Source organism: Xenopus laevis, chromosome 5L (assembly GCF_017654675.1).
Source record: "Xenopus laevis strain J_2021 chromosome 5L, Xenopus_laevis_v10.1, whole genome shotgun sequence".
In the NCBI taxonomy this organism is placed as follows: Eukaryota; Metazoa; Chordata; class Amphibia; order Anura; family Pipidae; genus Xenopus; species Xenopus laevis.
Window position 1 is genome coordinate 7,865,476 of NC_054379.1, and position 15,179 is coordinate 7,880,654.

Consider the following 15,179-nt stretch of genomic DNA (forward strand, 5'->3'; position numbering starts at 1 on the left):
CAGAATGTAATTTGGATCTTCATACCTTAAGGGGCAGATTTATCAAAGGTCGAGGTGAATTTTCGAATGAAAAAAAATTTGAATTTCGAGCTATTTTTTGTGTACTTCGACTAGGGAATAGCCCAAATTCGATTCAAAATTGAAAAAAATTCAAAAATGTGAACATCGAAATTTATCATGTACTGTCTCTTTAAAAATTCGACCATTCGCGATCTAAAACCTGCTGAATTGCTGTTTTAGCCTATAGGGGACCTCCTAGAACCTATTTGAAGTCAAATCAAAGTTTTGACTTTGAATGCGCTATTCCTTCGATTCGTACGTTTCGAATTTGCCCGAATACGGACCTACTCGATCAAAAACAGACCTATTCACCAAAAAAAAAAAAAAACAGACTTAATTTCGGTTGGTCTTTTTGAATTCGAATTTCGAAGTTTTTTAAATTTTTTCAACTGGTTTTGCCTCCAATAAGGATTAATTATATCTTAGTTGGGAAGGGATTAAGTACAAGCGACTGTTTTATTATTACACAGAAAAAGGAAATCATTTCTAAAAATGTGGATTACTTGGATAAAATGAAGTCTATTGGAGATGGCCTTCCCATAATTCAGAGCTTTCTGGATAACGGGTTTCTGGATAACAGATCCTGTACCTGTATTTACCAGCATTCCAATGGGTGTCGCTGACCCCATCTAAAAAACAAATGCTCGCAGGCGTCAAAATCAAAAACGGGACAAATTCGCCCATCACTATTCCTGAACAGTAATTCAAGTGCAGATTCTGTTACAATTTTGCAACATTTCTCAGCAGCATCTCAGGAGTATCAGTAACTATTGTATCAAGTTTAACAGCTGCCTGTAATGAAACCCAGGGATTCTGCTCAGCAGGGACAAAGATAAGAAATGTATCAACTAAATGTATCCATTTAGAACAGTTTACAGGGTCGGCGACCCCTCCTCCCAGAGCTGCTTTAGAAGGTGAAAAATGACACTTTACACTTCAGTATTGGAAAAATGGTCACACATAGAAAATAGAAAGTAATTGGAAAAAGTCGTTATTTCTGGTGATCTATCTGAAAACAACTAGTTGTTTGAAGGTGAACAACCCCTTTAAGGTCATTCAGCCAAATGTTGATCAGGAAGAATATGTTTTTAATTCAACTTTGACTGAAAACAAATTAAAATGATACCGGTGAGTAGGGAACCACTGGAAAAATCTCTCTCACCAAGAAACACCCCGTAGGAATAATCTTGATTAAGCTGTGAGTAATTACTGGCACAGCGCTTAATACCAGTCAGTCTATAATTTGGGTTTTGTCCCCTCACTCTATTGTCTAGAAAATCCAAGAAACAAGAAAGACTCAGCAGTGGGCGCCTTTTCCACATGAACAGCTCCCGAGCATGGAAGACATAACATCTGAAAAGAAAGAGTTGTTTTATTTGACTTTCTATTTGTAATATATGTTTCCGTTCAGGACTATTGGCTGCAGTAAGAAAGGGTGGAAAAACGGAGGAGAAGGGGGTTCCACTGTGTGACTGTGAACTGTTTATGAGCCTCTTTCTTTTCTTTTTTCCTGCCTGTCCTTAAGGAATTTTAAAGTTGGCCCAAGTCAGTGAGACATCCTCTGCCACCCACCATGATCTTTGCATTGAGGGAGTTGGTCACAGAAAGTTGTAGGACCACCAATTGGAAGTGAAGGTGCCTGAAACACGATAATGTTCAACATAAACCCCCACAATACTTTACTTGATTCACAAAAATGTTACAAAACACGGTGTTAAAATTAGTATTAATCCCCGTTTCTGGGGATGGTCCCTATTAGGGATGTGAGGGTCGACAAAAATTTGACCTTCAACGAACCATAACCCACCCAACCCTCATACACACGCTCCCATTTTTAAAAACACATCAGTTAATAGTGCTGCTCCAGCAGAATTCGCCACTGAAATCCATTTCTCAAAAGATTTTTTTAGATTTTATTTTGAAATTTGACATAGGGCTAGAAATATTGTCAGTTTCCGGTTTGCCCCCAGTCATGTGACTTGTGGTCTGATACAGGGGTCCCCAACTGCCGGGCCGCAGACAGCCAAAATTTGGCTCTACACCGGTCCCAAGCCCAAAAAAGGTTGGGAACCGCTGCTCTGATAGACTTCAGTCACTCTTTACTGCAAGTTGGAGTGATATTAACCCCCTCTCTCCCCCCCCCAGCAGCCTAACAACAGAACAATGGGAAGGTAACCAGATAGCAGCTCCCTAACACAAGATAACAGCTGCCTGGTAGATCTAAGAACAGCTCTCAATAGTAAAATCCAGGTCCCACTGAGACATATTCAGTTACATTGAGTAGGAGAAACAACAGCCTGCCAGAAAGCAGTTCCATCCTAAAGTGCTGGCTCTTTTTGAAAGCACATGACCAGGCAATGCATGACTTGCTGGTTCAGGAATGAAATGTTGTATTGTAGAGTGAATTAATTGAAGTGTAAACAGTGTAATTTCAAAATAAAAAACAACAGTAAAAATCATGACAAAAGGTGGCCATATACAGGCAAATGAAAAATGCCAATTTGGCCCTCTCGATAGAGTCCCTCAGCGGGTTGGGTACCCACGGGATACCCTCCAGGTTGCAGGTAGGATTTTTCCATTGAGCGGGTATAGATCGAGGGTCTGCAGGTTGCTGGTCGGATTGTGGATAAGGCAGTTGCAGGTCAGGTAGCAGTTACAAGTGGGAAAAAATGTGGGTTGTGGATCCACATCACGGGTCTCAAAAATTGGTTCTGCGCAAGACTATACCTCCCGATAGCCTTTATAACCATATGAAGGATAAATGTTTTACCCAATTAAGGTGGCCCTACACGTACCCATAAAAGCTGGGGACTTTGTCTCTTTAGACCAAGCCAGCAGCTTATTGGTCTTTATATGGGGCCCTCCCGACAGAATCTATAACCATATAAAGGATAAATGTTTTACACAATTAAGGTGGCCCTACACGTACCCATAAAAGCTGGGGACTTTGTCTCTTTAGACCAAGCCAGCAGCTTATTGGTCTTTATATGGGGCCCTCCCGACAGAATCTATAACCATATGAAGGATAAATGTTTTACCCAATTAAGGTGACCCTACATATACCCATAAAAGCTGGCGCCTTTGTCTCTTTAGACCAAGCCAGCAGCTTATTGGTCCCTGTATGGGAACCGCCTGATGGACAGTCAAGATTTGGCAGCTTAGAAAATCCCCAAACGTCTGAACATGACTCACGTGTCTGGAGCACTACAATAAATTTGGGAACACCCCACATTTGATCAAGGTATTGGCTTTTCATTTTTTTGCTATTCGTATAACTGGCGGTGGAGGAGGCCAGTACCAATACCTTTCCTCGCATTACCTCGCATTTTTACCAGGACTGTATTAGCCTGTTAACGCAGTTCTCTCCTGGCCTCTCCAAAAGATCCGATGTTATAGCACATGCCCAGATTTAGCTTTAGGGTAATGTCATAGAAGATATTTTGATCGCAGAAGCAATGCAATGACATGGAGGTGTCAGCAGTATGTTCCTATGGGTGTCTTGGTGCTAAGGAGACTCCACAGTGACGAGGCACATGGCAAGATCGCTGAAAGACCCACTTTTCTCTTTTCCCAATACTCTTCTTTAGTGCAATAAGTGATGCAATTTACATAGTGAATGAAGTAAAGGATCAAGGCTCATTTATTCTGATGCTAACCATTTCCAATGGTATCAAAGTAAAGTTCATGGTATAGTTAAATATGGGCCTTTCCTTTTCTATCCCTTATACATTAGGCTAAGTTGAATCTGAGAACGGAGTATAAAATGCAGTATTAACAGAGCTGGCCGTGGTTCATACATTTAAAAATAATGGCACTCACACTTTTTTGCTTGTCAATAACTAGTAATTTCAAGACCTGCCAACAATGAGGCTCTATTTATGCTACACAGCTCCGGAAGCCTTAAAAGTTGGAGCCGCTTCAATGTCAGTCATGTTTTCAATAAAATTTCCAGTTTAAATGATGGCCTGAGAGCTACATTTCTACCAGAACACTACTGCGTTTGAATCCAAGCAATCCTGAAAGGTTCCAATTTGGCAAAATACCTAGTTTTCAGCCCAAACAAATTGAAACTATTGACATGCAGCCTTAAAATTGAACTAAAGCCTAACTAATGAAGTAGGTAGAAATGTTGTACATGATGTTTTGTGCTTCTGTACCAGCCCAAGGCAACCACAGCCCTTTAGCAGTAAAGATCTGTGTCTCCAAAGATGCCCCAGTAGCTCCCCATCTTCTTTTCTGCTGATTCACTGCACATGCTCTGTGCTGCTGTCACTTACTGAGCTTAGGGACCCACTCACAATATACAGTACACATAGAATAGAAATAGAAACCAGTGCAATTAGCATCAGAATTGAATAATCAGCAAATCTGTAGCATCAGCTTATATTACAGCCAGGGAAGCTCATTTTCTGCTGGATAATTAGTGACGAGCCCTAAGCTTAGCTTCTCAACAGCCAATCAGAGCCCACTGAGCATGTGAGTGTCACAGACACTTTCCAAGATGGTGACCCCCTGTGACAAGTTTGAAGTCCTGGATCATTGCTGCTATTGACAAGCCCAAACTTTAGCCTCGTGCAATAAGTTCAATATATAAAATATGGAATTTTTAGCCACATTCATTTTTACGGTTTAGTTCTCCTTTAAAGCACTGACCAACTGAATACATTAGGGAGTCATTTAATATTATCTTGGGATGCAAGAGCATTTGACTCTGGGGTAAAAGTGCAGATGACAGACACTTTTGGAAGCAAGACAGACACCCACCATAGGGAGGAAGTCCATGGCTGTCCTTGGGGTTGCACCCATTGACCCCTACTTCTTGATTATAGTGCAGCAAAGTACTGCCAGTGATGCATAATCAAAGCTCAGCAACCCCACATTGGAACTGGCTGAAAGCAAGGTGTAAACTGTAAAAAGTATTTGCCTTTCATGTAATGTATATAGATGGTGGAAACAAATCCATAGACGAAACAAGGTACAGCCCCACAATGTCTTGCACACACATCTGTGATTCTCCTTTTTGCAGGTCTCTTACTTACAGGTATTGGATCCATTATCCGGTAATGTCAAGTGTGTTGTAAAGGCCACCAATATCGGACTTTCCTTTGGCATTTCGTCTAAAAAAAGTGTAGGTGTGGTAGATGCCAGGAGAACCCCGTCTGCTTGACTCTATGTTTTCCATGGTTTGGGCTACAACTTCTAGATCCACCAAAAAGCAAATTTCAATGGGACAGTAACATGTTCTAATAGGACTGTGCCACTATTCCTATATAAACCAAGATGTTGACTTTGCTAGCATAGGTTCCCCCACGCCTCCCCAACACCCTCTTCACTAACTGTGATGATCTCATACTTGAAGTGGCCATACAAAATGGGTTTGTTGAGATTGGAGTGAAGAACTTGACTGTCCTACACAGAGCCCTGACTTTATGAATGGAACACCTACTGAAAGCCTGGCCTGATCCCCAAGCCATAGGCCAACCTCGCTAATTCTGATGGCACACCAGGAAATTCATCACCAGTGATAAATCTTCTCTTCACGACTTATATCCTGTAAATGTTTTTACACCGGTCATAGAGTGAATCTCTGGTGGTAAAAACTATGGGAATCATTTATCAACACTACGCAAATTTACCCATGGGCAGTAACCCATGGCAACCAATCAAATTGCTGCATTCATTATTCTTCTTTCTGCTGGCTGTAAGGAGTGCCTATTGGCACTCCTCTACTCTTTGGTGGTGCGGCCAAGATGGCGGCACCCAGGGGATTCGCACGCCGCATTGCCTCGCCAGGATATCATCGTGTCAGACACTTGACATCATCGCGTCCGCTTTGGTGCCAAATTCAAACCTTAAAAGACGCAGGAGCCCCAGGATCCTTGCTCAATTATAGGTTCTACTTTGTACGTTAGTGGGTGTATTCCTTTACTTCTGAACTGGTTTTGAACCCTTGCTGCCTGTACTGAGCTTCTGCCTGGATTTGACTATGAACTTGTTTTGCCCTTTTCCTACTCTGCGTCTACAGCTTCCTCCTTGGTCCCAGATCACCACCCTTTGAGCCGCAAGGTCCTGACACTGGCTTTAAAAAGCTTATCACTAATTGGTTTCTATAGGTAACTGCCCATGGGCAAATTTGCTCAGCGTTGATAAATGAGCCCCCATATGTTGTTTCCAAGACTTGAGTTGCCTCAAGAGGAATCTTCAAGCGATTTTGGAAGACTGAAGCTACACATGGGTTTGAACACCAGTGATTCAGTTTATCGCAGGTGGGGGAAAAAATTAGGACAGTGGCCGACGGGGAGATTTGTCTACCCTCGACTTTATTTGCAACAGGAGGCGTCAAATCTCCAGAAAATGCATCTCCATTGGAAATCAATGGTGGTAAAACCAAAATATTGCATAGTCCTTTGAAATTTTCTCCAGAGGCAACTTCCAGCATCTTCAGAAGATGCTTTGGTTTTACTGCAGGCGATATCAGTTCAATTCCAATGGAGATGCATTTTCGGGAGATTTGTCCCCAGCAGTCATGATTTTTTATTGCGACAAATCTCCCAGTAAGCCACTGCCCTTACAGGACATTAGTTGCCCTCAGAAGAGGAGATTTATCGCTGGAGATTAATCTCCTTGTGGACCGAAGTCATCTGAAGTTTCCTGCAGAGGCAACTTTGGAAGATGCTTTGGTTTTACCTCAAGTGATTTCAGTTATTACCAACAGAGATGCATTTTCAGAAGATTTGATGTACGCAGTCATGGTTTTTTATCACGGGTGACAAATCTTCCCATCTCACTGTCCTTACAGGAGATTAGTCATTGTTTTGGCTGAAATCTCAAAAACAATCATCCAGCATCAAAAGACTACCTTCACTAAACAGATTGTTCCATGTAATTTAAGGGGGCCGTACACAGGCAGATTAAAGATGCCAATATCGGTCCTTTAGACCGATTCGGCAGTTTATCTGCCCATGTGTGGGGGCTTCAAACGGGTCCACCCGATCGATATCAGGCCAAAAATCGTCAGGTTTGATCCTGTGATCGAGGACTGCATCGGCTCTAGTTGAAGTGGTCCTACAACCCATTGGCGGCCATTCTCTTCATTGTACTCTGGTTGGATTTACCAGATCTCCGTTAGTGGGCATATCAGGGAAAGATCTGCTCATTTGGTGACCTAACCAAACAAGCGGATCTTATCGTGTATGGCCACCTATAGGCTTTACCCCAGGAGGGGGCTAGTTTAGCATGGTGAGATCACAGGGACTTTCAGGTGGTTACAAGTATATACCACAAATAGCAATGAACTTTTATCAAGTCTTTATAACTTTCTGCATACAGACTATCAGTTACAAAACAAATGCAACTCGTATTCATGGAGAGAAGCGGAGATGAACTAACACACAGTAAAAAGGGTAAAGTGTGCGGAATAAAGTGACAGAGCTTCTGTAATCTAATGACACGTGGATGTGCCCTTGGAAAGCGAGTGGGGGAGAACAATAGACGCGGCACTGTATGATAGACAACATACGAATAAAGCGAGCTATGCAAAACGCAAGGTCGGACAGATGGGACATCATCTGCCACGCATTGTTCTACGCGACTGCTACTGCAACATTAAACGTATCATTAAGCGTTAACACTTTTATTCATTAAACACAAAGTAAATTAGAATGTATACTCTTCTTTTTAGAAAAGCTCAGGGATTCGCCATGCTACCAGCAAAAGTATCGGAACACATAACCTTGGATAAATGATTCCAGCCATTATAATTCTGTGTTATTGTTCAGATCTAGACGATGATATACTGTAAAGGCTTGTTCCATTAAAAGTTATGTTTTATTGCATTTTAACTTTTAATTTAGCATAGACTGCATTTGGATGTGTAGACTCAGGCACGCTGTGCTGATTTAAAAGTGCCCCGATCTCCAGAGTCAACGGGATACTGCCCAGTACCACGAACATCGAAAACTTCGAAAGTGGTGGACTGTCATGTAAAAACGTTTAATGCAACATAACTTTTAATAATAATTAGGGATGCTACGAATCGATTATTTTGGATTTGGCCAAACCCCCGAATCCTTCACGAAAGATTTGGCCGAATAGCGAACCATATCCGAATTTGCATATGCAAATTAGGGGTGGGAAGGGGAAAACATTGTTTACTTCCTTGTTTTGAGACAAAAAGGCACGCAATTTCCCTCCCCGCCCCTAATTTGCATATGTAAATTTGGATTCGGTTAGGCCGGGCAAAAGTATTTGACCAAATCCGAATCCTGCTGAAAAAGGCAGAATCCCAAACTGAATCCTGGATTCAGTGCATCCTTAATAATAATCATTATAAAATATGTATTTTTATAATCTTTCATATTTGGGGGGTTATTTAGAAAAAATTGCATTTTCCCAAAAAATACTTTTTTGAGGTCCAAAACATAAATTTTTGGGTTAATAAAAACCTCACGTTTTCAGGGTCTTTTAAAGAAAAAAAAAATTTCGGGTTTTTGTAAAAAATTATTTGAGATTTATTATACCTCGAAGTTAAAAATAGTTTGAATATGAAAATACTCCAGCTAAAACCTGTCGAGGTCATATAGAAGTCAATGGCAGAGGTCCCTTGAACCATTTGAAGATATTCAAGTTTTTTCCGGTGGGTTTCACTCGAAAACTCTATGAATTTGAGGGATTCGAGTTTTTTCATGAGAAAACTTGATTAATTGGAGTTAATTAGAGTTAATTCACTGTTTTCAAGTTTATTCCATTCGAGTTTTTTTTAAGTTAGAAAAAAATGTGAGTTCATTCGAGGTATGAAAACTCTAAAATTCGACCTTTGATGAATAACCCCCTTGAAGTTAGTGTAAAAAAAACACATATAGCAATTGAATACTTTCACAAAGCAGAGGTGTCAACTTCATAAGAGAAGAATGAAGCTCATTGTGTTTATTACACAACTGGTTCTGTCCTTCTCAAACTTTTGCTTATCAAAGAAGACACCCAACTTTGTCGTCCTTAATGGAGACTGTCTTTTGACCATGAATAGTCAGGAGGCTACTCGTGCCAGTGACATTGGGTGGATTTGGTACATACTGGAACACGGCTCTGTATGAATTGTCCATGGCAGGAGCAGCCAAACTGCCACTTTCCATCTGTTGCGGATATGCAGCGCTCAGCATCTTTGCACGGCCCCTGGTCGGCTTGCAGGTCAACAGCTCCCAGAGATGAGCAGGTTTTCTAACCCCGATGAACATGCAGGAAAATATGCTAAAAATTAGAGACAAGAGCTCTAGAAACTGCAGCACAACTAAGCCATATTATCCCTCCAAGATATCAGGAGTTACTTGTTTGCAACTTTGCAGATTTTAACTGATGAAAAGGTAAATTTGTTTGCTATTGTGTTTGTGAAGAAAACATCTAATATATCATTGTTCTCAGATCAAAGTCGACAACGATTTGTCCCATTTTCAAACAATAAAAGATTTGTAAGGGCCCTCAGTGGCAGCTGAACTGTTTTTTTCTATTTCTGCACCTAAAATAAACTCCGTTTCGAGGATACTATCTTTTTTACGGGTTATGGAATTTAGTCTTTTTCAGGGACCGTGACAGTTAAAGGTAAATGACAGGATTTGTTATTGTTGGAGAAACCACCGGTAGCCGGAATAGAGGGACTAAAACATCAGATTTCTCTACCTGTAAAGTGAACATGACTGCTGCTCAGGAGATGCGTCGCTTCGTTAGCTGTGTGATTAGTTCAGCTTTAATAGAAATGGAAAGCCTGAGAAACCAACAATAATTCTACTTCTTCAGGCGTATTTATACTTTGGCATTCAGTGAGGGAGAAAGCGCTAAGAATTAAACTGAAAAAGAAAACAATGCAATGACTATAAAGCTACAGTCTAATAAAACTCCTTTCATTAACAGGATAAAATTCAACCTTCCCTTTATTTGTGCTGTTTCTCCCAACTACACACAGGAACTAAATGCCACAAACTGGAACTCTGATGCCAGAATCTGCGCCGAGGGGCAAGTATAAAGTATGCAGCATTTCCCCGTAAGTTAAAAAAAAAATGTTTGAGCCAGGGCCCCCCATTAAAGTTTTTTTTTTTTTTTTGGTCAGGGCCCCTCATAAGTTTAAAAAAAAAAAAAACATTGGTGAAGGGGCCCCCCATTACAAGTTAAAAAAAAACATTGGGGCCCCAGAGAATATTTTTTTATAAAAACATTGGTGGCAGGGGCTATAGAGTATTACAATAAAACTTTGGTGGCCAGGGGTTTAATAAAATAAAAAAACATATTGGTGTTCAGTAGAACTGAACTCATGGCTTCAGGATCTCAGCTTCGGCTCCTTTTGTGGCTTCAGGTCATTTCTGGACTTCAGCTTCGGCTCCTTTTGTGGCTTCGGTTCTTTTCGGGACTTCAGCTTCGGCTCCTTTCGTGGCTTCGGTTCTTTTCGGGACTTCAGCTTCGGCTCCTTTCGTGGCTTCGGTTCTTTTCGGGACTTCAGCTTCGGCTCCTTTCATGGCTTCCGGTCTTTTCATGGCTACGGGACTTCGGCTCTACGGGACTTCGGCTCTACGGGACTTCGGCTCTACGGGACTTCGGCTCTACGGGACTTCGGCTCTACGGGACTTCGGCTCTACGGGACTTCGGCTCTACGGGACTTCGGCTCTACTTCGGAAATTTTCTTGACATTTTTTGTGACTTTCGGCACATGCACATTTGTTCGGGACCGGAATATTACTTCAACTGCGCATGCGTCTAAAACGACGACCTGCTTCCGAAGTCTATCCACATCCATTGTTATACAAAGCCTCACGCACCAATACTTTCTGGTTTTACCCACTTTAAAGCAAAGCCATTTTGCTATTTCCTTTTTGCAATTTACTTCTAATGCTCAGTTTGATGCCCAGTATGTATAGATTTACAGTATGTGACCTGAGGGACCCCAAAATGAACATTGTGATTATGACTTTTCAGCTTCTGCAAACACAGCTCCTTTTCTGTGTATTATGTGTCCTAATATAGCACAACCCCATCATATTTTATATTTCCCAAGATTATTTTCATATAGTGTATATCATTCTCTCACTATTCCTTAATCTGCTGCTATTTAATACCTTCATTTTCTCTTTTAGTTTCCCCTGATTTCTTCTTCTCTCCATAACCCTCCCTGGTGCCTCTTCCTTCTTTATCAGTTTAACACTTGTCTATCTCTTTCACTTCTCTCCCAGCAATTCCTTCTCTCCTTTTATCCTCTATAAATTTAACTAAATTTTTATTTATATTGTAATTGCATGCAGAAGTGGAGAGGAGCAAAAGAAAATTCCGTGATTCAAAACTGTTGCACCCACATTGAGGGAATACTATTTCACAGAAATCGATGTTTCCTCCGAGCTTCCTATTCCATGCGTTTTCCTTTAACACTTTTACACAAGTTATTCAAGTTAAATTGAAGAGCGAGATATAAAATGTCCTTGGTAAACTGGAGACCTTCTCTGGCAGATACATAATAATCTTAACTCACATTATATGAGAAATATTGGATTTTGTCTATGGGAAATGAGAAGGAGTAACAATGCCGTCTCCGTGTTCTTATTCACTGTAAAGCATGCAGGCAAGGGTAACTGTACTGCACGGGAAACAGATATAAATACGCTAGAAAAGAAGCCGGGATGTTTCAATAACAACAAGAATCAAATGCACGGAATAAACAGACAAACTCTTCCTTTGCAAACCCTGTAGCTCTCAATATGGAAGAGACCTGTAACAGCAGCGCCCTCTGCTGCTTCCAACGTAACCCTGCAGGTACAATGCTAATGAAACAGGTACAGGTATGGAATTCGTTCTCCAGAAACCAGTTATCCAGAAAGATCCAAATTACAGAAAGACCATGTCCCATAGACAAGATTCCCTTTTTCTGTGTAATAATAAAACAGTCGCTTGTACTTGATCCCAACTAAGATATAATTAATCCTTATTGGAAGCAAAACCAGCCTATTGGGTTTATTTCATGTTTATATGATTTTCTAGTACAGGGGTCCCCAACCTACGGCCCGTGGGCCATAACCGGGCCGCGGACACTCCTGCACTAGGCCGCCCAGCCCACAAAAAGGAGGCACGCCAAACTGGACGCCAGCACGCCAAAATTGGAAGCACCGGTCCAAGGTCCAAAAAAGGTTTGGGGACCGCTGTTCTAGTAGACTGAGAGGCAGATTTATCAAAGGTCGAGGTGAATATTCGAATAAAAAAAATAAACTTTTGAGCTATTTTTTTGTGTACTTCGACTAGGGAATAGTCCAAATTCGATTTGAATTTGAAAAAATTAAAAAAATTCAAAACTATTTGGAGTCAATTGGTGGACTTTGAAAAATCAACGTTTTTTTGGGGGAAAACTTTGAATCCAATTCGATCGAATGCGCTGTTCCTTCAATTTGTATTCAGCCGAATATGGACCTATTTGATCGAAAACTAACCTATTCAACCAAAAAAAACTGACTTAATTTCGGTTAGTCTTTTTGAATTCAAATTTGAAGTTTTTTCAATTTCGAAATTCGACCTTTGACAAATATGCCCCTTAAGGTATGAAGATCGAAATTACAGTAAGATCTGTTATCCGGAAAACCCTATGTCCCGAGCATTCTGGATAACAGGTCCCATACCTGTCATTTATTAATGACTTTCGTGTCTTTTCGGAACTTTTGCACTTTTGAATATAGACATGAACGAGTCTGGAATAGAAATAACAGGCTCAGCATAAAAGGAGTTCCTAATAAATAACAACACGATGACTAAGTGCTGCTTTAAAGGGCTGCTTCACCTTTACGTTAACCTTCAGTTATAGAATGGCTGATTCTAAGCAACTTTTCAATTGGTCGTCATTGTTTATATTTTATAGTTTTTATCTCATTTTACTTCTTCCTATGACTCTTTTCAGCTTTCAAAAGGGGGTCACTGACCCCATCTAAAAAGTAAATGCTCTGTAAGGCTATACATTTATTGTTATTGTTACTTTTATTACTCCTCAGGCCTCTCCTATTCATATTCCAGTCTCTTATTCAAATCAGTGCATGGTTGCTAGGTTAATTTGGACCCTAGAAACCAACCAGATGGCTGAAATTACAAATTGGAGAACTGCTGAATAAAAAGCTAAATAAGTCAAAAACCACAAATAATAAAAAATGAAAATCAATTGCAAATTGTCTCAGAATATTCCTCTCTACATTATACTAACAGTTAATTTAAAGGTGAACAACCCCTTTAAATTCCTCGAGGACCAGTAACATGGGCTACTGAACATTTAACTAGAAGACACCACTATAAAATAGTTTTTGCTACAGACACTCTATAAACAGAAGTGGTGCAGTGGCAGCGCCCATGCAGTTTCCCATTTTGCACAGAGACAAGCCATTTAGAATAGCAGTTGAGATAATAGGACCATGAAATATACTGTATTTGTTACTTGCATGTATAAAAAGAAATGGTGTATTTATTCTCTGAACGACTTACAGACATTTCCGGTGTTGTCGAAACTTGTGAGGATGTCGGCCACGTTGGAGATGCCAGAATTATGTCTGTAAATAAAAAAAACATTCCTTGCGGTTATTTACAGATCCCACAAATTGTGCTAAATTACCTTAAAAGTTATCTTTTAGGGGCAGATTTATCAAGGGTCGAAGTGAATTCGAGGGAATTTTCGAAGTAAAAATATTAAAAATTCGAAGTAATTTTTTGGATACTTCGACCATCCAATAGGATACTACGACTTCGATTTGAAGTAAAATAGTTTGAATATTCGACCATTCAATAATCGGAGTACTGTCTCTTTAAAAAAACTTCAAATTCAATACTTTGAAAAATTAAACCTGCCGAAGTGCTATGTTAGCCTATGGGGACCTTCTACAGCAGTTTTCTAAGTTTTTTTAAGTCGAAGAAAAATCTTTCAATTAATCGCTGAAATCCTTCGAATCGTTCGATTCGAAGGATTAAATCGTTTGATCGAACGATTTTACTTCAACCGCAGGATACCCAAATTCGCTGAAAAAACTTCGAAGTCGATATTCGAAGTATTTTAATTTGGTCAAATTTCGCAGTATTTTTATCTTTGAAATTCGACCCTTGATAAATCTGCCCCTTAGTATATTAAAAAAAATAGTCAATTCTAAACCACTTTTTAAGTTGGTCTTCATTGTTTATTTTTTATAGTGTTTTCATAATCTTCCTTTTACTTCTACTTCTCTCTAATAAACCTACATACAAAGGGGCAGATTAATCAAGGGTCGAAGTGAAAATTCGAATTTTTTAAATAGAATTTCGAGACTTCGAGTTTTTTTTAAGTGGAATTTGACTAGGGAAAAGTCAATATTCGATTCAGTGTCAGACTAGCCACCGACCCCCTCTGCCGATATTTACATTTTGGGAAAAAAAGTTCTCAGCAATGCGCAGCGCCTTCTGCCGCTGCTCGCCCAAGCGCATGACGCCGTTCATGCATGCATTCACACAGTCGCGCCGTGCTCGGCGCGTCACAGTAGGGGTCCGGGGGGCCAGAGGGGGGGTCCTGGACCAGCAGTCCCGGGGCCCCCAGTCCGACCCTGATTTGATTAGAGTTTTTTAAAAAATGCGAAATTTATTTTCAAAATGTATCATGTAATTCGAATTAAACTATAGGCCACCTTAAACCTGCCAAATTGCTGTTTTAACCTATGGGGGACGTCCTGGGATCAATTTGGAGTTGTTTGCAGCCTTCCTGAAAGAGTTTTTTCAAAGAAATTTGAAAGAGTTTTTTCAAAGAAATTTGAATTTGTTTAGAATTCGATTGGAGTTTGCAGGTCGAATTGGGGGGGGGGTGATATCACTCCAACTTGCAGTACAGCAGTAAAGAGTGATTGAAGTTTATCAGAGAACAAGTCACATGACTGGGGGCAGCTGGGAAACTGACAATATGTCAAGCCCCATGTCAGATTTCAAAATATATAAAAAAAAAAATCTGTTTGCTCTTTTTAAAAATGGATTTCAGTGCAGAATTCTGCTGGAGCAGCTCTATTAACTGATGTGTTTTGAAAAAAAAACATAATTTCCCATGACAGTATCCCTTTAATAAATTTGCCCCTTAATGTACGATGCAGCCATATTGTACATAT

At 40.3% G+C, this 15,179-nt stretch overlaps 1 protein-coding gene across 1 annotated transcript in view; it reads right to left on the reverse strand.

Moving 5' to 3' along the window:
* camkmt.L (calmodulin-lysine N-methyltransferase L homeolog) overlaps positions 1–15,179 on the reverse strand; it is a 213,712-nt gene that overhangs the window by 189,510 nt on the left and 9,023 nt on the right. The window contains 1 exon segment of the mRNA NM_001092078.1: positions 13,549–13,613. Coding sequence (NP_001085547.1) covers positions 13,549–13,613 — 65 coding nt within the window.